The sequence below is a fragment of the Phaseolus vulgaris genome, chromosome 8, assembly GCF_000499845.2.
Source record: "Phaseolus vulgaris cultivar G19833 chromosome 8, P. vulgaris v2.0, whole genome shotgun sequence".
Lineage (NCBI taxonomy): Eukaryota > Viridiplantae > Streptophyta > Magnoliopsida > Fabales > Fabaceae > Phaseolus > Phaseolus vulgaris.
This window is the reverse complement of record NC_023752.2, coordinates 42,740,806-42,766,236: the sequence shown is the minus strand read 5'-3', so window position 1 is coordinate 42,766,236 and position 25,431 is coordinate 42,740,806. Positions and strand designations below refer to the sequence as shown.

At 34.6% G+C, this 25,431-nt stretch overlaps 1 protein-coding gene across 11 annotated transcripts in view; it reads left to right on the top strand.

Moving 5' to 3' along the window:
* The window catches only part of LOC137823522 (U4/U6 small nuclear ribonucleoprotein Prp31 homolog), a 29,693-nt gene extending 9,546 nt beyond the window's left edge, over positions 1-20,147 (top strand). For 3 of the 11 annotated variants that reach the window (XM_068628698.1, XM_068628697.1, XM_068628705.1), the window contains 3 exons: positions 3,095-3,197; positions 3,353-3,428; positions 6,166-6,484. In XM_068628698.1, coding sequence (XP_068484799.1) covers positions 3,095-3,197; positions 3,353-3,428; positions 6,166-6,273 — 287 coding nt within the window. In that variant the 3' untranslated portion in view covers positions 6,274-6,484. Of the gene's footprint in view, positions 1-3,094; positions 3,198-3,352; positions 3,429-6,165; positions 6,485-8,199; positions 8,792-10,178; positions 14,253-19,955 lie in introns of those variants that run through there. The other 8 variants (XM_068628709.1, XM_068628706.1, XM_068628699.1 and 5 more) reach the window with 7 other exon arrangements.
* Positions 20,148-25,431: the final 5,284 nt, after the last annotated feature.

The window sequence follows — 25,431 nt, the reverse complement described above, 5'->3', positions numbered from 1 at the left end:
TTATGGGTGGTCCGATAACGGTCCGATAGCGGGTGGCCCGATAAGCCCAACAAACACTCGTAGGATAGACTCAAAATGACTCTGATACCAAGTTGAAAGAAATAAATGAAATATATTTCTAAGATATTTTACAAATGTGATTACAGTCTATATTTATAGACTGTTTTACAACCTAATTAAGGAAAGAAATAATAGGTAATGAAAGTCAGAAATAAAGGGTGTTTAAAGCTATACAAATAAAATAAAATAAAATCACTAACAAATCTGTCCTAATAAATATAGAATGAAATCTACACTTAATTATAACATGTTTTTTAGAGATTGTTTAAGGCCTTAGAGAGGTTGACAAAGTTTGTAAACTAGACCAAACTCCTTTTGAGCTACTAACCTAGGATGTTGCTCCATCCAATTCACCATGAAAAAATGATGCATTTTTATTGTGAAGTTGATGAAGGGGCTAATGACAATTAGCAGCTATAGTTAGAAAGAGATGAACTGTAGTGATTTGGCAACTGGCAATAGGGGAAAGAGTATCTCCATGAAAAAATGATGCATTTTTAATGTGAAGTTGATGGAGGGGCTAATGACAATTAGAAACCATAGATAGAAAGAGATGATTGTAGTGATTTGGAAACTGGCAATAGGGGAAAGAGTATCTCCGTAATCAATATCATATATTTGTAGTAAAATATAGTTAATAACATTAACAATAGGTCATCTTTAGGCATGGTTGAGCATTGTCCTTAAGGACTTATTTGTGGTGTATCGCACAAGCCCAATAACATACAATAGGAACCTCTCGTGTACTATAACGAGGCTATAAAACTGAAAAAATTGTAAGAAGACCCAGGATAAGAAGTGTACTTGAAGGTGTTTCAAAAGAGAGGTATTTATAGAAGTTCAGATGTGACCAATAGTCACATCACATGATCCCATTCACACGAGAATGCAAGGGTAACATTACGAGAAAGAAGGAAGTAATGTTAACATAGTTCCTAACAGTCATATTTGTGCATGACAAATACCACAGGAAGCAAGTATAGCATAAAACAAGGAAGTAAGAAAACCCAACAATCATATAATAAACACTAAATATTGATTGGACTATAGGAATAAATGATATAAAGAAGATAAATACAATTTATGACAAAAAAAGCCTTGGTAGCCTATTTTCTCCCGTGCAGAGGTTGGGGGTGGAATTAACAGGTTTTTAAGTTGAGTCATGCATTAAGGCCCAATCTCATGCCTCAAGATCATGTTTGCGAGCCTTACATCTCTTACTACTCACTTTGAAGTCATAAGAAACATGTTGGTGTGTAAACACTTGAAATATGATTGAACTAGGCAATTTGGAGCTCAGTCATATTTCAAGTGTTTATATTCCAATATGTTTCTTATAAATTCAAAATGGGTAGTAAGAGGTGTGAGGCTTGTGCGAGGCATGAGATTGGGCCTCATAGGCATAACTCATTTAAAAAACATGTCAATTGCCCTTGTGCTCGATAATGGGCTATCAAGGTCTTTTTATCATAAACGTTGCTTTTTCCTTTTTATCATTTGTTCCCATCCTTATCTGATACTTATTATATGACTGATGAGTTTTCTTACTTTCTTATGCTATACTTGCTTCCTATAGTCGTTGCCTTGCACATGTATGACTGTTTGAGACAATGTGAATATTACTTCCTTTTCCTCATAGTGTTACTTCTGCATGCTCATGTGAGTGAGTCATGTGTCCGTATTGGTCACAACCGAAGTTGTATAAATAGGAATATCCCCTTTCCTCCAAAACACACTTTTGATTACTCTTCGCTTCTTATCTGGGGTCTTATACCTTGTTAGTTCCTGTAACCTATATCACACTAGAGGTTCCTGTTATATCGTGGGTGGCTTGTGCAACATATAGAGAATAAGTCTTTAAGGGAAGTGCCTAACCACACCTTAGGTGTTCAGCTATTGAGCATTATTCTTCAAATTATATTTTACTTTCCTCCTCTAGTTGCTAATATCCTTGACCAAGAAATCAAAGCTCTATTGATGCAGATAATGAAAAGTAGTTCTTTCCATTGAGTTTTCCAATAGTAATGGTAGGTGTTCCATGAAAAGACAACTGGACCAGCAAATATGTTTGGGAACAAACATGAAACAAATCTCCTTCAAGTAAGGACTAAAAGGAGATGAGTGAAGAGCCAGTGCCTCTCAATGACATAAAAAGATAACATCTAATTGTGAGTTCGCAACAAACATTAGCCATAAAAAAATTTGACAGCAGCTGACAACAATAGACACTGGCAGCAAGCAGCAGGGTGGGACAGTGATGTCCAGTGGCGCGGTGGCGGCTGGTGGTGGATGACGGCCGACATTGACAGAGGCAGCAGAGTGAAGAACACTTGCCCTGATACCAACTTGAGATATTGAGATGTTGCACACTTTGGCACTCAGCTGTAAATTATATATGCATGTATATATATATATATATATATACATATATGCATGTATATATATACATATATGCATGTATATATATACATATGTGCCTATATATATGTATACACATATTCTTAGAAAGTGAACTGTAAATCTAACTCAATCTTATAAAAATGGCTTATAAAATGAAGTTTGAATCCATTTGTATATTATATATATATATATATAAATATGTATATAAAAGAAAGGAGCATTGAGTACACTGACTGAAAAGAAAGCAGAGCAGCTTGCCTACTATAGATGGCAGCAGTGTACAATTCGGAATAGGGGAGAAGAAAACAACTTTTTACAATTACAAGAAGTACATATAATATAATATATTATCTAAAGTTTAAATCTATCACGAACTAGTAAAACAAATAGTACTTACAAGCCATAGGCAGAATATTATACCTCTAATGTTCCATGTTTGCAATCCACGTCAAAGTACAATGGTAATAAAACGGTAAAGCTATTACATGCTTAGCCAAATTGCTCTTATAACACAATAAGTCCCTTAAGTCCTAACATGGCATTAATGACTTTATCTGAAATCCTTTGGAAATTTAAAATGTAAAATTGTCAATCTCTCCTTATATTCTTATACTTTTATGCATGCGAATTACAGGAGATGGTCTGGGTGAGGGCTATGGAATGCTTGGTCAGGCTGGAAGTGGCAAACTGCGTGTGTCTGTTGGTCAAAGCAAACTTGCTGCAAAAGTTGCTAAAAGGTAAGTGCTTCTCATTGCTCAAGTTCTATATTATGTTCTAGTTACTTAATATTCTGATTTTGTTGCAAGATGATAAATTATCATCCATGTCTCTTGTACATTATTTATCTAAATGACCACGATGACAATTCTGGTGGACTATTTTCATTTGTCAGATTCAAGGAAAAGAATTATGGTAGCAGTGGTGCTACATCTGGTTTGACATCAAGTCTTGCATTCACACCTGTTCAGGTTTGCTCATCTTGTGTTGTTTTTGTATATTTTCTCCTGCTCACTAGAACCTAACTAGAACGAAAGTAGTGAATTTTGAAAATGGTTGAGAAGTTGTAACTGGAAACAGTATTTAGCATTTAAATTATTTAGCCTGTACCTATAGTCTTTGGAGTAGCAGTCGTCCTGCTATCACTCTAAAATTAGTGAATTTATCCCAAATTGGTTGTTGGAAGCTTTGATTGAAAACATTGTTTAGCATTGTAATTATTTGGCTTGTATCTATCCATAGCGCTTGTGGTAGTGATCATCCTGCTGTCTCACTAACACTACTGTTCTTGGGACTGACCAAGGTAGTTGAAACAGGATACTACTTGTGAATCGGAAAGCCAATTTTCTGACTCGCGAATCAAAATGTATTGTGATTCACTTATTAATATAATAAGTAGAACATACTTGGAAAACTGGGGAGAAAATCTGATTCAATTCCTTGATTGTAAACCAGTACAAGAGGGTACATTATATAAAGCTCTACCACCCTAGAAATAATTACAATAAATAATAACACTTTGTATACCTACTATTTATTTTTGGTAATAATTACAATAATTAATAATATCTCCTTGTAACTCAACACTCACCTGGAAGTTGGCAAATTGATATTTATATTCTCAGTTTGCATGTAAGATCATGAGACCGTTCTGTAGAAAGTCCTTTGTAAACAAAGGTGAAGTCCTTATGGGACATAGGATGTAGATATATATGTGTAGGGATTTTCTTTGCATTGTCAATGGCATTATGGAATATCAAGACAATGTGCTGTACAAGGGACCAAAATAATTTGGTTCTCTTCTCAATTAAAGATTTTCTTGCTGCCACAAGATTTGATGCCCCTTCTGTCACAATTTGGACTACATTCTCCTCCCCAATTTCTTCAACAATGTTGTTTAACAACTCAAACATTTGTTTGCCATCCTTATCACATGATATTATCTAAGACTTCAAGAAAACACTCCCACTTGGATTGTAAACAAGAAAATTATTAAGTGATCTCCTTTTTCCATATATTCAATTTTTACAAAGTTCATTCATAGTCTTTTGCTTGAGAATGTTTGATGTCCCCTCCTTTCCTTCTTCCAAAGAGTCAAGCTTACCTTTGCTTTTTCTTTACTAGCTTTATGAATATTTTCCTTAAGGTCATCCGAAAAACTTATACAAGAACTTACTTTTTTTAATTTTGTATATGTTTTATTTTCACCACTCAACCCCAACAAACATGAGAACAAAATTTGCATTTCACTTGAAGTTTATGAGTAGGGACACTTATACATTATTGCCAAGTAATATCGACCACTTTCACTTTAGCTGGTCTCTAATAAAATACAACAACAAACAACAAAAAGGAACTAGGAAGCCAACAATATAGTAGCAGCAGAAACAGGGGCCAGTAAAACACAAATAGGTCTCCAAGTTCACTCAGAAAAAGAGAGGACAGAGGATGAAGAGAGGAGACTACCATAGAAGAGAATTATTCAAGAATTGTTGCCATAATCAAAGAGATTAGCAAAGAATGTTATCGACCCTAAGACAAAAAAATCCTGATAGTAGAACCAAGTGTCACACGGAAAGGTTAAAGCAATGAACACCAAACAACTATGTGATATAGGTGTCTCAAATGGAGGAGACATGTTCGGTCCAAAAGGGGAAATCAATACTTTAGCCCTTTTTATATAAACAATTTGAATAATAAAAAGCTTTTTACTTAGGTTTTCTTAAAACTGGGTCATGCAACCTCGTCCTTTTATGAGTGACACATTTTGGCCAGATCCGGGCTAATACAAGAGACATCACAATCCTTATCAAATTCATGCAACACGGGATGCAATTCAATAGCAGAATATAGTCTACATGCCAATGAATGTATAATAGAATATAAGATTTAATGAAGTTACAATGAAGTTATATATCTCGTTTAAGAGTGGATATATCTTGTGAATTAATTCATATCCATAATTTAACTGATATTTATGATGGACGATGGAATACTTGATTTTGATAGCAATTTTAGCACAATAACTGTTCTCGCCAGTTGACCTTGGACGAATTGAATGGGCAAGCTCCTATTTTGATTTGTCTCCAATTAGTGCTTTGAGGTGTTGGGTGCTCCACTGAGATAAAGGGGGTTCTACCTGTTGATCACACTCCGACGATTAAGTCAGTGAGAGCATTCAAAAATATCAAATCAGTTTCAGTCTCAAGTATTCAGAAACAACATATCTTTACTTGGGGTCTTAAGCCCCTTTTATAGATATCCCTTCAACGGTTTTCTCCAATCTCTACAGAGCAAGATTTCAATAGGGAGAATATAATCTCAACAAAAATCATATAATTATAATAGAAAAACATACTGCTTACGTGCACCTTTATTCTCGGGTGCTTAATAAGAATAAAACATTTTGTTCCATGCACCTTTATTTTCGGGTGTTAACTACTTTATTTCCAACAAGTTTTATCGATATTTAATTAGTGTATGTATTATAAACAATCAGAATATTTTTTTATTTTAATTATTTTTTTCGAGCTGTCTACCCGCATCTGGGCCGAGCTCATGGCCTACCCTTTGGGCCCATACTCGCCCAAAACATACCTAAACACTTGGACTGAGGTCCCAAACACTCCTGGCCAATACAATAACCATAATTACTTTTTCTTTGGTTTTAAGTTTTGCATTAATGTTGAGTTACTTATTGTTTTTCAGGGGATTGAGCTGACAAATCTAGAGGCTCATGTTCACCAATTTGGTAGTGGGACTCAAAGCACCTACTTCTCTGAAATAGGAACATTTTCGAAGATTAAGAGGACATGAAACTGTGCATAAATTTAAATTCTCATGTCCCTTGGTTGACATCACTCTAAACTATTGACGCTGATGGATATTTCTTGACAGGTTTATGGTAGATTTCTTAAGAGTAGCCGAGTTGTCGATTATGTTGTTGATAAGTTGGCTAGTATATGACTTCTGCTATGCCTTATACCAGGTTCCTTTTCGTAATAACATAAATGATGATTGATATACTGACCATTTTCACGGGTTAGCTTGAGAACAAAAAAAGCATTGTCATTGGAATCGACCAAGTTTTGGGTATTTCATGCTCCCTATAGAAACTCAAGCCAACACACTTTTATCATCAACAGGGTAATCCGGAATCCCATAGAAACTCAAGCCAACACACTTTTATCATCAAGAGGGTAATTCAGAATGTAGTTTTTGATTACCTTTCTGGAATGAAAGTGTGTTGTGTTTTTTGTTCCCAATATGTGTCAATTGAGACACATATTTCTTTGCTAGCCATTTAGGACTGCTTCTTCTTGTACCTCCATACATTATTCTTTTATCACCTTCATACTTTCTTTCTGCACTCGTGTAGATATAAAGGTTCACTCGTGTAGATATAAAGGTTCAAATTATCCGGAGGTTTACATTTTGGATTATTCAATCTAAAACTCAAATGTATATCAAACTAGTATGTTGCCCCGTGCAACGCACATGAATATTTTCATTATTTGATATTTAAATAATAATATTATAATAAAAAATCTATACATAAAAATTAAGAATGATGCTAGACTTAATCAAAATTACATCAATTATTCAATTATTAGTAAACAATTAAGAATACATCAAATACACAAAAAAAATAAAAATTTATGATCCAAATTAGAAATAAGTGTTTGATCATGTCTTATATTTATCGTGATAACAAATTATAAATATATTGAGATTTATCTTTTCTCAAATTTAAAAGACAGACTTGATCCATAAATAGTAAAGTTTTATTGTGAAACTTTCAGCTTGAGCATTTTGTTTTTCATCAAATTGCAAGGGGTGTTTTGTAGCTGCAAAAGTTAAAGCATAGAGAATATTTAAATACAATCTCTATGAGGAAAATATTCATGAGGTAGTAATAAAGAAAGTAATTTTATAAATCATATATTCATGTAGTTGCCTTATACATGTTAATCACATAAAAAATGGTAAACACATTGTTCCAAAAATAGCAAGCCAGAATTTAAATGTATACTCCTACATGTATGCATAGTATTGTAAATCACTGTATTATGTTTTCATATTATTAAATAAAGACTTTTGACATAGTAATTGTGACCTAAAGCAATGTCATGAATTATAGGAAATACTATTATAAAATAAATAACAACTTCATTACTTGTGACCAAGTCTATTTAACGCTGAATTCATACAACAATTTTGCAATAATTTCATGGGAAATGTAAAATAAATTCCATAACAAAAGAAGTAAGATGTATTGTTAAATTCAAAGCTTTATAACAGAAAAAAAGTACTCAGTAAAAGAACAAAACATACTAAAAACAATACAAAATGGACTACATAGTTGTTTTTCTTTAGGTGCTATAGTATGAGCATTGATCAATATTGTATTTAATGTCAACAAATATCAATTCGTACCACATGTTAATTGTATCATTGCAAAATGTAATAAATAAAAGAGAAACCTCAATATAAGAATGGACAATTAATAGAATCATGAAAATATTATAAATTATTAAGAATGATTGAGTACTTGTCATAGGTTTTGTCTCAATAGTTTAAAGCTGAAGTTAATAGTTATGAAACAAATAAGATAGAATAATATGATACAATAAATTTAATTAACAAAAGTTTTATTAATTTTTGGTGACTATGCTGCTTGTTTTTGTAAAATAAGAACCATATACCTGCTGAATACAACTGAAGTTTGATCACTTTATTTAGGGAGCATTATGTAACAACACATGTGTAAAATATTATAATACATAACCTGATGGAAACCATCCAGCCACATACATCCACATAATGATGATGAAGAAGAAGCATTGGATTTGAGGACAAATCCTTTTCAAGAGGAAGGGGATGATGGAAGAGGCCCAAGCCCATGATAGAAAAAGCCCAAGCCCAAGCCCAAATACAAGTTCAAGCTTCATCTCAAGCCCAACAAATAGAAGATATTGGCCAACTAAGCATCATTGGATGTGTTTCTTTTGTAATTACTTTTGAGTATTTTTAGTAGAACATAAAGGGAGGTGTAGATATAAATATAAGAGGTGCAAATGTATAAAGCTAAGCCACACCTTCCATGTGACATAAAAAGAAGGTGTAGGTGTAGATTTAGGAGGTGCCAAAAAAATGAAACCAAGTCACACTTTCCATGTGACTAGGAATTGGCTCCAAATTCAAATGCTTTTCATTTGAATTTCCCTTTCTTTTTAATTTCCAGCCCTCTAAACACTATAAATAAGAGGGCTTGGCTCATGTATTTGGAAGACTATTTTGAGTAATAAAATGCTGCCCAAGTGCCATTCAAATTGCTCCCTTGCCAAATTCTCTCTAGAATTAGGTTTTTAGTCTTCAATCTTCACCCTCAAATGGAGATGGCCGAACCACTCCAACCCTCACTACTCCTCATGCACCTTCAAGGCACCCACACTTCCTAGGAAGGCCTTGTTCCAGTCTCCTCCACTAAGCTTCCGCACCCATCATCATCAGAATCAAAGAAGAGCTCATAGGAATGCCATCATTTGGTATCATGAGCTATGGTCTTCAAAGATGAGCATCTCTTTGTGTTTTCTTTTTGAGTTCTTCTTATTTCCTAGTTGTTCATCTTGATTCCAAGTTGTCTTGCTGTTTTTATGTTTTTAATATGATTTGAATGTTTATCTATTCATTTCAATCGGTAGATTTTGTTCAAATTCTGCTTGAGCATCTTATTTCAATTTTGTGTAGGATTCTTGATACATTGTGTTGCTGTTTTTGATTTTTTTAGGTTTCTTGAGTCTTGATTGAAATTTTATTCGGTTCATATTAATATGTTTGAGTCATTTTATTTTCTGAATCTATAAGTTTTGTCAAGTCTTGTGTTTCCATATTTGTCATCAAATCCTAGTAGTACTTTTCTTGGTTTATTTTGTTTCTTGTTTTTGGTTTGAATGCTTGATCTAAAATCTGTTGTGTTTTGATCCTTTGGTGCTTTTTATTTTTAGTTTGAGTTCATATTTGTGTGTTAGATCCACACAAATTCTATTACACCATTTCCATTGTGTTTTCATTGGTATATCATTCTGTTTTTTGTTTCCAGATTTGCAGAATCCTCTGTTTTCCACCATTCTATTTTGGCTGATTTTGCTTATGGAAATTAAATGCCACATAAGAAAATTCTGAGACTCTGGATTTTGCTAGATTGAGGTGTTAGAAAGAGGAAAAAAAAAGAATCAGTTGAAAAAAAGAAATAGAAAAAAAAGATAAATATTACAAAAGCAGTGTGCAATCCTGATGCTACAACTGGCGGTTCTGAGCACTGATTTTAGAAAAATTATTAAAATTAAATGGTGCATGCGTTTGAATATAAATTTTCAGAAGCAAATATTAAAAGGCCAGCTCAGCATAAATCTGTGAAAATCACGCTTTCTGGACCACAACAATTTGTTTCAGTGGTGCTCTTTTTGGTTTTTAAATCAAATCTAGTGCTATTCCATAGGTTCCTTTTTGTGTGCCATCCTTTCTTTGAGTACCTTTTTATTTGCTTGTCTAATTTCATTTGAACTCTTTCTAAGTTGTGTCACATTTAATTCCATTTGTGTGGTACTGTTTTTCAAATTAATTTGTTTCTTGCTTTATTTCTTTGACCTCTAAGCTTGGTGGTGGATTAAATATCAATTGGTACTTGTTGAGTGGGAATTGACTTGAGGTGAGTCTAGTTTTGCTTAATAGGTGCTAGATTGAAGAATTTAATTACCTAATCCCAAGAGGATCAAAGGCAAGGGGCAGCAACAAACACATACTAAATATACCACACACCTTGGGAAGACCCAACAAAGAAGAAACAACAAAGGGAGTGCAATTAGAAAATCAACAAAGGGAGTGCCATTTAATTTCTTTGCAATTTAACTCTTGTTAATTACTTGTTAATCATGCAATTAGATGGTGAGTATGTGATATGATTCCACTAGCAAGATATAGATGATTCTTTGACATTTTATGGAATCCACTTGAGTTGGAGAATGAATAGGCACTTTTAATAGAAATGGATCAATGTTCTATGTTTCAAGAACTCACCAAAACTTGCACCAAACACCAAACTCACATAGAAGACCCATTTCTTGCCAATTGAACCGATTAAAAGAGGTAAGAATACAAAAGCACCGATTAAAAAGCTTAGAAACTGAAATGCACCGAAAAAATTAAGAGGAAATGAAGAAGAACCAAATGAAACCAGCCAAAGAGAAGAAGAATCGAACCATAACTAGAATTCAGCTAAAGCACCGAATGAAATTGCAAGAATAGGAACCTAAGACATGTTTAAGCTTCGTATGAACAAGGAGATGAAATGAAAAGATGGAGAAGAGAGGAACTTATGTGAATGAAGAGCTTGGTTGATGGACACGCCACTTGAAATGTGAGAGCTCCAAGATAAGTGTGCAATGCCGCCACTTGAGAGAACCAAGGCACTTAAGATGAGACTAGGAAGAGGAGAAGACAACTTCTCACACACTCAATCACCAATTTGGGAGAGTTTTGCTACTTCAATTATCAAATCTGAATTATGAAGGACCTAAGCCCTCCTTTTATAGGAGCAAGGGCCGGTCATTTACAAAGCTTATTCTATAAGCTACCCAAAAGACTCCTACACTCACACCCTTACTAAGCTCACTCCCCAAGTTTCTAGAATTTTCTAAACTAAAGCCTAAAGATGCTTTTACAAAAGAGGTGTCTAATGTTTCCCTCTAAGAACCTTTTAAAACACAAGATATTATAAAAAGAGAAAACAACCTTCCACTATTTCCTAATTCCTTGAACTTGCTCCTTGTAAGCCTATGAGGTGGGCTAATGACTTCTTGAGCGTCTACAACTTGGGCCTCTACTTCTTATTGTCCTTGATTATTGGCTTCTATTTCTTCTTGATCTTGATCTCCATCAGTGTGTCTTCAAGGGCTCCAAGTGTCCAAGAAGCCTCACCTAGGGCCGACTAGCTTAAACTTTCTAGCTTAGCATTTGTTAATTGCTTTAATTTCGCCAATTGCCTTTAGTTAGCTACGCTTAATTGCTTTTGTTTTTGTCTAGTTTAAAGCTTTGATAATTTGCTAGATAGCTTGCATTGTTTTATGCATTAAAAATTTGATTTCTACATCCTCATTGTGTTTTAAGTGATTTACCTAAAGAAAGATTTGTGTGAAGATCTTGAGGGATAGTTTTTGGCTAAGGCAAAGACTTGGTATTTAAGTAGTCCATTGTGACTCACCTCTCTTACCTGGAAAACTACCTTCATTAACTTCCCTCATCTTTCTTAAAGTAAAACATTTCTAAACACAAAGTTTTAGTCATGTCTTCTCACTCCTCTAAATCTCTTAAAAGTGATGTGAAATCCTTGAAATCTCTTTTAAAACAACTTTCCAAGGATATTCAATCAATTTCATCTAAACAATTGGAGAATGAGACCAAAACTAATGAATTGACTAAAGCAAAGGATGAGAAGTCTCAAATTTCAAAAAAATTACCTTCTCATGCATCTATCTCTAAAGATCATGATTCTTTTGGGGAGGGAAGCCTTAGAATAAAAGATTATTATCAAGCACCCCCTAGAAGATATAGAAGAGATAGAAGAGAACAAGAAAGCCTAAGAGAGGCTAGGGTAGACCTATCCCATTTCCATGGAAAAGAAAATGTAGAAGCTTGCTTAGATTGGGAAATGAGGGTAGAAAAATTGTTTGCTTCCCATAAAGAAAAGAAGGAAAGAAAGATACAAAAGAAAAGAGAGGAACACGAAAGGGAAGCTAAAGAAAAAGAAAAAGGAAAACCAAGTGAGGGGTGGTGTGAATCTAGAAAGAATGAGGAATATCTTATAACACCCCTTACAAGCATATTAAAAATAGAAAATCAAGAGAAAACCCTTGAAGAACAAAAGGCCTGGGAAAAGAGTGTGCCTTCCCACAAGGTCATTCAACAAGAAGTAAAAGTTGAAAATACCTTTGAAAATATGCTTCTTGTTGAACAACCTAGCCTTACCTTTTGTAAAGGAACACTTGCAAGCCTAGTCAAAAAAGAAGAATCCTTGAAAGAGGCTTGCATAGATAAAGATGAAGTAGATTATTTCTCATATGTGCTAAGATATCACAAAGTGAAGGACAAGTTATCTATAGGCATCTACAAAGACAAATTTTTATGTGAGCTAGTGCCTAAAGAAACTTGTCATGTCTTATTGAGACAACCATCGCAAAATGTACAAATTCTCATAAACAATGGTTGTAACAACAGGACTACCTTTACACATAAGAAAAAAATTCTTTCATGAAGAAGAACTCATGGGCTAAATTAGAGTTGATAAAACTCTAGAGCTTTTAAAAGGAAAACTTTTGTCACCCATGAGAAAGGAGGTTCAAAGACATTACCCTAGATGCATTTCTTGTTTTAAAACTACACCTAAGGCAATGTCTCATGAACTCTATACTCCTTCACCTTTTGCAAATGTTCCTTGGGAAGACACAAGCCTAAATTTCATATTAGAGCTTCCTAGGACAACAAAAGGTTTTTGATTCCATTTTTATGGATATGGATAAACTCTTCTCTAGAGAAGTGATACATCTTCATGGTTTATCCTCAAGCATAGTGTTGGATAGAGCTCCAAATTTCGCAAACCATGATTTGAGGATTCTCGTCGGAAAACTTGCAGCTAAATTGTTCTCTTCAATTTTTATCATCCTCAAAAGAATGGTCAAAATAAAATTGAAAACATAGCTCTTTCTACTATGCTTCGAGAAATCATGAGAGACAACCACAATTCTTGGGATGAGTATCCTTTTCCTATTGAGCATGCATACAATGGAGTAGTCCACAAGATTACTCATATTTTTACATTTGAAGTTGTATGTGAACATAGTCCTCTTTCCCTTTTAAAGTTGTTACCACCTCCTAAAGGAATTATGCCTAAGGGAAAAGTAACTACTATTGGAAATTTTATAAAACATAAGAGGATTAGAGGATACATACAACCATCAAAAAGGAAATATTGTGAAAAGTTGCAAAAAACAAAAGAAAAACAAAAATGGCAACTTTATACAATTAAGTTTTCTCCAATTGCTCACACTAACTCCTTTGCTTTGTTTCAGGATTCCCATAGATGGACATTTGATCCTGGAGGACGAGCCTAGTTTTCAAAATAAGAATAAGGCTGTTGTTCGAGATCAAACCTGTAGATCTGAGGACAGATTCTCTCAAGAAGGAGGGGATGATGGAAACCATCCAACCACATACATCCTCATAATGATGATGAAGAAGAAGCATTGGATTTGAGGACAAATCCTTTTCAAGAGGGAGGGGATGATGGAAGAGGCCCAAGCCCATGATAGAAAAAGCTCAAGCCCAAGCCCAAATACAAGTTCAAGCTTCAGCTCAAGCCCAACAAATAGAAGATATTGGCCAACTAAGCATCATTGGATGTGTTTCTTTTGTAATTACTTTTGAGTATTTTTAGTAGAACATAAAGGGAGGTGTAGATATAAATATAAGAGGTGCAAATGTATAAAGCTAAGCCACACCTTCCATGTGACATAAAAAGAAGGTGTAGGTGTAGATTTAGGAGGTGCCAAAAAAATGAAACCAAGTCACACTTTCCTTGTTAGGAATTGGCTCCAAATTCAAATGCTTTTCATTTGAATTTCCCTCCACTTTCTTTTTAATTTCCAGCCTTCTAAACACTATAAATAAGAGGGCTTGGCTCATGTATTTGGAAGACTATTTTGAGTAATGAAATGCTGCCCAAGTGCCATTCAAATTGCTCCCTTGTCAAATTCTCTTTAGAATTAGGTTTTTAGTCTTCAATCTTCACCCTCAAATGGAGATGGCCGAACCACTCCAACCCTCACTAAGTACCGAATATCCCCTTGTTTCTCACTAAGTACAATGAAGTTCCTGTATTAAAACCCTTCAAAAGAAACAAATTTATAAAACCAAAATTATAAAGAATTTAAATTATGAAATTTATTAAGAAGTTATAGATAAATACCATTCTTTGTAATGCAATATAGTCATGTTGAAAGATATACTATGGAAAATAGAAGAAACCTGTAAATACAAAATGTACCGCCCTGGTAGTCGGAAGTGATGACGTGGCATCGAGTTATTATATAGGCGTATTGGATGGGACACCTGGCTGGCAGAAGGGAAGGAAGTCGGGGGGTTCGTGTAGTCGCCAATTATTAAGTTGGCGTGCTCCGATCTCCAGCATACCTAAACCGGCGGTCACCGGGTTGAAGATGAAGTCGCCAGATGTGAACCCAGGCGACCAAGTAATTAGAGATCGCCGAAACATGGACATCGCCGAAGATGAAGGCAGATAGTCATTTCCCAGCTGGCCAGAGGATGAGGTCGGGAGACAGCTTACTTGAACATACACGGTGAAGCAGGTAGGGCAGATCATGAAGGCGGCCGGCGAGACCACAGGGAAGGTGTGTACGAAGGCACCCGAACTCGCCACCCAGAAGAGATCACGCTCCAAGGCAGCTATGCACTGAGTTGTATCATGCATAAGTAACTTAGCCAAAAAACCTGAAGAGTAAGAAGTAGCGCCCAAGTCAAGGATGCTCCAGATGATGGCACGTGTACAGCTGGATGCGAGCCACGTGTCCAGATGTGTAACTGCCAGGAGAGAGAAAGTGCCCAGGTATATAAGAGTTTCTAACGAACTTCTGAGGTACGCACGTTTAGATTGTTTCTTTACACTTGCGAGTCTTGAGTACGCTGAGAGAGAATTTGTGCACGGTTCCTTAGAGTTCTTGAGTTTTCTCTTAGTATTTGGTGGTTCAGTCGCTGACTTGGGCGTCGGAGCGTGATCGGCCGCAGCGGCGCCGTTCTGTCTTTTGCAGGTTCTTGAGGTGGATCGCGGTGAAGGACGGAGGCTAACACGGCGCAGAAGTTGATCCAGGTTTGACGAGGTAAGGCTCCAGCGTTTCGGTCAACAGGCAGGATCACAAAAAATATGGGTTTATTGTTGATATATTAGAAGATATATTGGAAGAAATATATGAGACATATAAATAGTTTTCGATTAAAGAATTTTCATACCTGATAAGTATGGGTTAACAATATGTTTCAAACATTTTTAAATATTTCTTTGTAAACCACATTAGTAGTTGAATTAGTGGTATTTCCATCATCATCCAAAATTAATATTTTCAACCCTTTCTTGGATTTTACTTTGGAAACAACACTCCATGTGTAAACATTGGACGTGGTAGATATAAACCAACTTTATTAAGTGTTTGACCTTGAATTTTGTTTATAGTCATAGCAAAGCACAAAGATATTGGGAATTGTCTTCTTTGGAACTTAAAAGGCATGCCTGATTCAGAAGGAGTCAAATTCATTCTAGGAATAAATATGTTATCACCAATATTTTATCCGGTAATAACTTTGGCACCAATGACATTCTTCCCCAAGTGAATTACTAGTAATCTGGTTCCATTACAAAGTCCTTGGCTTGATCAATGTTCCTTAGAAACATTATTGGAACTCCAACTTTTAATTTAACACCATGACTAGGAATTCCGGAACATTTGATATCATTCAAAAATTCAGTTGTAAACCACTCAGCTTGAGCATTTTCTTGTTGATCAGATTGGCAAGGAGAGTCTGAACTTAAATAAGTAACTTCTTCTCCGGGGATTAAAGATAGAATGAAGTTATTCACTTGGTCCACACATTCTGTAATAGGACACAATATTGCACCATCATAAAAAAGTCCATCAGAGTTCAGATTCTGCATGTACCCTGGATAAACAAATCCAACCAAGCGTAATAAAGGTTGTTCAACATTTAGAATTAGAATGTCTTGTGGTATTTCAATAGTTGCTTGTCCCAACTCATTTAAGTCCATATCTTCATCTTCAATGTGAAGTATCCAATCTGCAAACTCTTTTATTTCTGATGCAGTTTACTTTGATTTTTCACTGTTTAATCTCATATTTTCTATAAGTTTGAAGACTTTGCAATGTTTCCACAATTCTGAGTAGTTCATTGTTGCCTTCACAATGTCATATCTTGACCTCTTTTTTACAACAGACAATATCTGCCTAAAATCACCTCCCAATACAATGACTTTGCCACCAAAAGGTTTAAGAGCATTTTCTTCACTTACAGCTCTCATGACATCCCTTAGAGTTCTATCAAGAGCTTATAAACAGAATCTATTCATCATTGGAGCTTCATCCCATATAATTAATTTAGTTTAAATCATCAATCTGGCACGAAAACTTCCTTGAGGTGTGTTGCAGGTTGAATGTTCATTTATTAACAAAGGAATGCAAAACGTAGAATGAGTTGTTTTTCCTCCAGGTAGTAACAAAGAAGCTATACTGCTGGAAGCTACATTTAACACAATCAACCCTTTTGATCTAATTGTAGTAGACAAAGTTTTCCACATAAAGGTTTTTCCTGTTCCACCATACCCGTATAGGAAAAAAAACTGCCAACTTGTGACAGTACTACTGTCATTATATTCTCATACACCAACAATTGCTCCACAGTTAGAGATTGACAAAGAGAAGAATGCATTTCAGACATTTGTAACTTGTCATAATTTAATTCATTAATAATGAATCTATTATCATAAATAAAAGAATCTGAATGAATAGGTTGTGGAAGACTGTTAAAGTCTTTTAAAGATTTACCATTAGAAATTAATAAGTCTTTTAGTTGTAGAAGACAAAGGTTTTGTATTTGATCATCTTCAATTGTAAGACCTAGCAAAACAACATGTCATACCTTGAGCAAAATAATATGTTATAAAGTTTGAGGAAAACAGAAAGTTATACCTGGTAGGTTAAACTCTTTTCTGTTTTGGTATACAATGTCATCTGATAACAATTTCCAAGTTTTGTTCCAAACTTCCTCAGGTCTAGACATAGTATTCATGAGTAGCAGTGTAACAAACAATCTTCTCAAGAGCTCCTGAAGCAAGGTTGCTGGCCTCTATAATGGCATCAATAAATTCTTTATCCTCTGCCAATAGCCCCATGGCATAACAAACCTCTTTATACGTTTTGTAAATTACACCATTAATAGTCCTGATGTTATCATAATTACAATAACCTGAGATTATATAATTCCCCTGACCCAGGAAGAGAATATGTAAGCCTTCCAATACTAACACCCCTCTTCCTTGGTTTCCATTCTCTTTGTTCTGCCATCCACACAAAATGGTTAGGGTATTAAGAATAAGTCAAAAGTTCCCCCTCTGGATAGATTTTATTAGCCTCAAACCAAGCTAAAAGCATTGTTCTTTTATGATCATTTGTATGCAATATTTCATCAATATATTCATTGTCTTTAAATAGAATGGGTTGCTCGTATAACAAATAGAAAATCAACCTTTGAACTGAAGGCCATCTATGATGAATGTCAAAGGCAAATATTCTCCACACAGCTTCACAGGGAGATATATATCTACAATCATAATATTGTTTAATTTCATCTATGACTGGTGTTTCAGTAGAGTATTTCTGAGGATTAGTAATTTTCAAATTTTCTCTATCTGGATCTTTGTTGACATATTTAAACAAATACTTGATTGAATTGGATTTGTTGCAATATTCCGTGTTAACATGAGTCTGGTACCTCAATAGTAGCAATGGGTTATATGGGACAACATTTGTATTGTCTAACTTAATTCCTGTTTTAAGAATGAATATTCCTTTATCCTGACGTCTGTAACAAGGATATCCATCCTCATCAATAGTAGTCAACAATTTAAATTTCTTTGGGTAAAATTTTGAACATGTACCGTTAGGAAAACTGAGCGGCTCGCATGGACCATGTATCATGTATGTTGCAACTGCCTTTGACAATTTAGGATATAAATATGCATGCGGTAATTCTGCTGAAATTACTCCATCAATGTCTGTTGGAGTTCTTAAATTTTTCTTTCCATCCAACCACAATAATACGTGGGCATGACGCAAACCCCTTTTTTGAAATTTCACAGTGTACATACCTATTAGAAGATAGAAATTGTTTGAATTATAATGCATAAAACCTCAATGAAATTTTAAAATATGGATTAATGTCATTACCTGCATTAACTTTGCCAAAATATTCATCTTTTTTGAAGTCAACATCATTTGATCTAATTTCATCTTGAATAATTTGCAAACTATGTCTGGCCTATCAACAGCAGTTAATCCTCTTGATGTAACAAACTCACGTATTTCAGACCAGTTTACATTGTAGGTAATAGTGATAAATATTAAATGATATTGTAATGGGATGAAGGCTGTATGTGTCTCATGCAACCTAAACAATTGTCCAGAATATTTTTTCACTATGATATCTCGTCCTACATCCAAGTTGCTCATATCACCCACAATTAACGCTGTTATCTCATCAGTTATAGGGGTATTGTACACTCTAGGATCTTTTAACCGATGTCTAAATAACCTCAATCCAAAATCTAAATGTACACTAGAATTTACAAAATCTTTGACCCTTCTAAAACTTTTTGCTAGAACATTGTTATCATCAATCATCTTGGTAAGATCTTGAATCAATGATTTATCAAACTTCAACTTTTTCAAATTGTACCTACATAAAATTTAAATAAATAATTAATTCAAAATGATTTTATAAATGAATTTTTTGAAAATAAACTAACCTAATGTAACACATACCCAAAGTGAGATACTCTGTTTGAGACTTCATTTTGAGTATCATATATGTGCGAACTTGGGCATTTCTCCATTGTCAGGGAGTAAGCTTCCAATCCTATGATAGTTTTATCCATGCAGAATAAATTGAGGAGGCCCAAACTCATCATTTACCGAAGAGTGAACTTTTCCTCCAATTGAAGTATGAAAACATACTATTGTAACTTCTGATATGTTGTAAATAATGTTGGCTTTGTGGATCTTGACCATTTAATAACTCTAGCATCAATTTATGAGGTTGTTGTAGGAAAGGTAGCTGTACTTTTCCTTTTTGTCAACATATAGAAAAATCAACCTTTAGGTAAGTCTTTGCTTTCAGGGATCTTTCTTCATACCACACCTCGGCCAAACAATATTGACATTGAATATTCGGTTGTCCAAATGAAACAATATCTATATTGAAATATTAAATAAGGTTATGTATTACCTTTACATTAATGCATTTAATTTTAAAACATAAGTTAAAGTTAGAGACATGCACCTTCATTTTCAGCTTTTGAATATAGTTCAGAAGTGTAAACTTCTATGCTCTGATCTGAACACAAAACACAGTAAATCAAAGTGCTTTTGAAGCAATTAACTAAATTAAAATTAACATTTAATTCTTTTTTATTACAGTTATTTGCTTCATTTTGCTCATCCTCTTCAAAATTCAAGGTCTTAGTTTTGCAGGATTTGAGCATTGTATGTACTGGACCTGTTATCTAACCACATTGTGTTATTACCATTATTTGCTTCATTTTGCACATCTTCAAAATTCAAGCTCTTAGTCATTGATTGCAGGATTTCAACACTGTATTTACTGGATCTGTTATCTAAGCTTATTGTGTTATTAACTACACTTCCTCGATTGTAATTACCTTTACAAAATATGTTCAAAAGTGCAGTTAACAAGTACTAAAATATTTGGTAAGTTACAATTAACAGTTCTCTGTTGGGAATGACATGTTCTGCAAATAGCAATACATTCTATTATATACATATATGTGAAATATAAAATAAGATATCATAGATTCAATTCAAGTTGAAATGGTTATCTGAGCTAATGGTATTCCATTTGGAATGACTTGTGATGAAAAATTCTGATGCTACAATTAAAAAAAAAAGTTGGATTTCTTTGGTGGAAACAGAAAAAAAAGAATATTTCACGTATTTTGTATCATAAACTGTTTTCTCATTATTTTGGCTAAAATAAATAATATTTACGAATAAAAACTACACTGATGTGTATGTTCAGAAAGACAATGAAGAACATATATGACTAAAGAAACGTAAATATAATTGTAGTTGTATTCCTTGATACATTACCGTTTACCTGAGAATGGGAACCAACCCCGTTTCTTGTAGTAAACTTTGGCCTCAGTTCCTCCATAACTTCAAAGAGTATTGTACTCAGAACAAACTATTTTCAGGTATACAAATCCTATTGTTGTTAGGTTGAATACAGAACAAATTTAAAATGGCAATTATTTGTAAAGCATAACCTTAAAGAATGTTCAAGTTAGTTGTCAAAAAGATGAAAGCACAACATTTTAAACATGGATATCATTATTTTGAGAATCGTAGTAAGCAAAAAAATGAAAACTTTATGTATGTTTGTTCTGGACAATTCAAAAAGCGCTCTTATATTTAACCCAAAAAAAGAACCCTTGCAAGAAACCCTAAAATTTGTCAACGACCCACAAAAGCTCTCCTTTTCTTACATTGTTGGTTTCAATAAATGTGTTGTACTGCCTAATTCCAGGAAAAGATAAATGAGCAAACAAAAATCATGGATAAGTAAATTGTAAATAAAATTGGGTTGATTTTTGAATGAAGTGCTTTAACCTTAAATATGTCAACTAAATGCATGTAAAAAATAGAACTTTAATTAATATTTGTATGCATAATAAAAAAAGAACGAAAATTGTTGAACCAAGTGGTGTTCAAGCTTTGAAGAATCCAAACTCTTTGAAGGATGTCGAAGGCTTGACTGTGCTTGCTGTTGCTGAGCTGTCCTAATTAGGATCTGGGGTAGTTTGAGTTTTGTAATCCACTCTAGATTGAATCCAAAGCATAGGCATTCTCAATCTTTTAAAAGAAAAAATGTTTTTCAAACTAAGTGAAAAACAATCGATTGTTTTGTCGAAACACCCGATTGTTTTATACTTAGATGTTTTGAGAAAAGATTGAAAACTGTTTTTCAAATGGTTGAGCTGTTAAAACCAAAACAACCGATTGATTCGAGGAAACAACCGATTGTTTGTTTTGGTACCATAACAGAAAAACTGTTTTAGCTTTAACTGAGTTTTAAATTCTTTAACTGTTTACGCTCTAGTCTTTAAATGCTTTGACCAATCATTAAATGCAATGAATAAGTTTGTTAAGATTTGATAACAAACAATATCTTTGAATAAATTCAGAAAAACAGATTTGAGTAACAATCTTTTGAATACAAGTTTTTTGAGTTTTTCAAAGAGTTGAGATTGCTTAGAGATTGTGATTGATCAAAGAGTGTGAGATAGGATTTCGGCTTGTATTGATTTTAGATTTGCTTATGTAACAAGTGTAATCCTTGTATTCTGTAGAACAAGTTTGTTTGTGTGTTTGCTGAGAAATGCTCTGTGTTCTTGAGGGGATCAAGATCAGCATTCTTAGTGTTGGTGTGTTGGCCAAGAGAAGTGTGTGTCTTGAGGGGATCAATGTCACTTTCTTGGTTGTGTTGTAAGTGATGTAGGTTTGATTGGTTAGTGGATTTCCTCAGTGGTTTCTGAGAAGACTGGATGTAGCTCTGGGTTTGGAGTGAACCAGTATAAACATCTGTGTGCATTCTCTCTATCCTTAAACTCTTTAAATTCAGTTTTGATATTTGCAAACTGGTATAAACAACCGATTGTTTTTCTGGTGCTGTTGTTTTTGGTTGTTAATTTGGCAAACTGAATTCCTTAACAATTGTTTCTTGAAGTAATTTCATTCTTGACTTAAAAGTTTGCGAAAACCCTCTTTAAACCATTCACCCCCCCTCTAGTTTAAAGCCATCCATTCTAACAATTGGCATCAAGAGCTTGGTTCTTGAAATTTATTCAAGTTGATCCTAAAACTGTTTTTAAATGGCTGATAGACTACCTTTTGGGGAAGGTGCTTCAATCAACAGACCACCTCTGTTTTGTGGTTTGAACTATCAATTTTGGAAAGTGAGAATGAAAATCTTTATGGAATCACTTGACAAAGGAATTTGGGATGCAATTGAAAATGGTCATTTTGTCCCAAAGTTTGAAAAAGATGGATCTTTCATTGAAAAGCCTTGGTCTCAATGGACTTATTCAGAAAGCAAGAAAGCCAAATTCAATTGCATTGCCAAAAATATAATAACCTCTGCTTTAAATTCTGATGAGTTTTTCAGGGTATCTCAATGCAAATCGTCAAAAGAAATGTGGGACACCTTAGAAGTAACTCATGAAGGTACAAATGAGGTAAAGAGAGCTAGGAAACATGCTCTAATCCAAGAGTATGAGATGTTCAGAATGCTCAAAGGTGAAACAATTGCTGAGGTGCAGAAAAGATTCACGCACATCATCAATCATCTCATGAGCCTTGACAAGACCTTTGAAAAGGAAGAGCTAAACATCAAAATCTTGAAATTTCTTGATAGAGCATGGGAACCCAAGGTAACTGCTATTTCTGAATCTAAAGATCTAACATCCTTGAGTATGGCTTCTGTTCTCAAACTAGTTTGGGGACTGGGAGAACTACTGTCTTCAGATGCCACTCGGTCGGCCGTGTCTCACGTGTCGTATTCGACTGGTTAGAATACTGTAGATAATGACGTACTTTCTTCCTTGGAATGCGTGATATTTATATTACCTTGATGGGCCCTTGTTGTTGGGTCGGATTAGGGGGTTGTTTAGCTATTAGGGTTGGATTAGGTTGTTTCCTAACCATGGGTTAGCCTTTGCTAATCGGGTCAGCCTTTGACTTGGGCTTCTTATGTCGGTAGGCCACATGTGCCACGTGGTCGACCTCGTACCTTAAGGTGGGGTCTAGTTGCGTAGATTGACCGGGTCCATAGACCGGTCGGTCGTCCCAGTACAACTTCTTTGTTTGGTAAGCTTAGGGAACATGAGTTAGAGATGATTCGACTCAATTTTCAAGAAAGCAAAGACAAACACGTAAGGAGCATAGCCTTAAAAGCTTCCAAGCACAAAGGAAAACAAGAATCCAGTGATGAGGAAAACCTTAGCTTGCTGTCAAGAAAGTTCAGCAAATTCTTGAAGAGGAACCGCAACAAGGACAACAACAAAGATAGGTATGGAAACAAGAAATGAAATGATTTTAATTCCAATAACTATACTTGTTTTGGTTGTGGTGAGCAAGGTCATATAAAGGCAGATTATCCAAATAAGAGCAAGGAGAAAAAGCCTAGCAATAAGGAAAATAAAGGCAAGACAAAGAGAGCCTACATAGCTTGGGATGAAAATGGGGTATCATCATCAAGTTCTTAATCAAGTGAAGATGAGAAAGCAAACATCTGCTTGATAGCTGAAGAAGATGATGAATCTTGTAGCTCAAGTGAGGTACGTTCATGTGCTTCTTTAAATGAACAAAATTATAGTGAATTGCTTGAAGCTTTTCAAGAAACTCATGATGAAGCTAATCGATTGGTTCTTTCAAACAACCGATTGAAAGAACTTAACAGCTGGCTGGAAAAGAGAGTGAAATCAGTTGAAGATGAGATTGAAAAATCTAAAAATGATTTCAAAAATCTGGAAAATCATTTCAAAAATTCTTCTTGCAAGTGTGACACTCTCATTTGCGAAAATTGTGAAAATCTTGAGAAAAAGGTTCATTATCTGGTTGACACTGTGGACAAGCTTTCAAAAGGGAAATCTAACTTTGAGAATGTCTTGGCATCTCAAAGCTGTGTTTTTGGAAAGGCTGGTTTAGGTTTCAATCCACAGAACCATCAAGAGAAGTTTTCAAATTTTTTTTAAGAAAGCCAGTAAAACAACCGATTGTTAATTCGAAACAACCGGTTGTTACATGCTTTTATTGCATGAAGAAGGGCCATTCGGTTAGATTTTGGAAAATAAGAAAGTTTTTTGTTCCCAAGGGCTTCATGAAATGGATTCCTAAAGGATGTGAGGTTCCAAATGAGAAAAAGAAATCAATTGGACCCACATTTGTAAAGGGGCCAAATCTTGTTGCTTGAACTCATGCTTGTGTAGGAATTCTGAAAGAAGTGTGGAAGACTGAGTCATCTGATCAAGTTCTTGGAAGGAACAGACCGACATTGAAGCTGAATCAATGTTTTATCTGTCCACAATCCCTCAACAGTCAAATTAAAACTTCTTGATCACAAAGCACATGGCTCATTGAAAGAACAACATAAAGGATAAGACCTTCCTTTCTCTGTTCTTAATTTCTGTTTTTAAGTTCTTTCTCATGCTTAAATATCTTCTTTAAAATGCTTAACTTCATCTGCTTTGAACTTTTTCTGCTCATGGTTAAAATTCAAAATCAGTTTAACTGTTGCAGAAAAACAACCGATTATTTCTTCGAAACAACCGATTATTTTGAGCCTGACAACACTATGATGAAATCAATTTAATTTTTATTTTGAATTTATATCCGTTGCAGATCAATTTAAAGAGAGAATCCTTGGTCAATGAACCTGTATTGAAAGCTGATCACGTTCAGAAAGAAGTTACAACATTCATAAAGGAATATATTCCAAAATCTTGGAAATTCAAGAGCCTTAATGACTAGTCAAAGATCACATGTGAAGACCATGTGATTTTCAGATTTTTCTGACATTTTTTGTGCTGGGCAGGGTCAAGTCCTCTCTCTCTGAAAATCTGGTACCCACTCACAACATTGAATTCTTTTTTATTCTATTACTGCTATAAAATCTGTTGCAGCTGATCTCTTCCACAAGAACAACCAATTGCAATATCTCTTGTAAAATCTGTGAGTGAGCTTTTCTCTGTTTTCTTCTCTGCCATCATGGACTCAACTCCTCCCATCTCAAAGAGAGTCAAAACCAGAGCTGTAAGGTCTGGAGGAAGGCTAGAAGGATGTTTTTCTGGAGACAATGATCTAATTGAGAGGTATAGGTTTGAAACAAGCACCAAAATGATAAACAACCCCAAGGTTGTGTGCTTTGATTGGCTGAAAAGCCAAAAGCTTGACAATGTAAGGAGGCTACTCAAAGATTAATCTCTCAGAAAGTTCCTGGAGATGAAGGGAAACATCTACCCATATTTGATAAGGGTGTTCTACA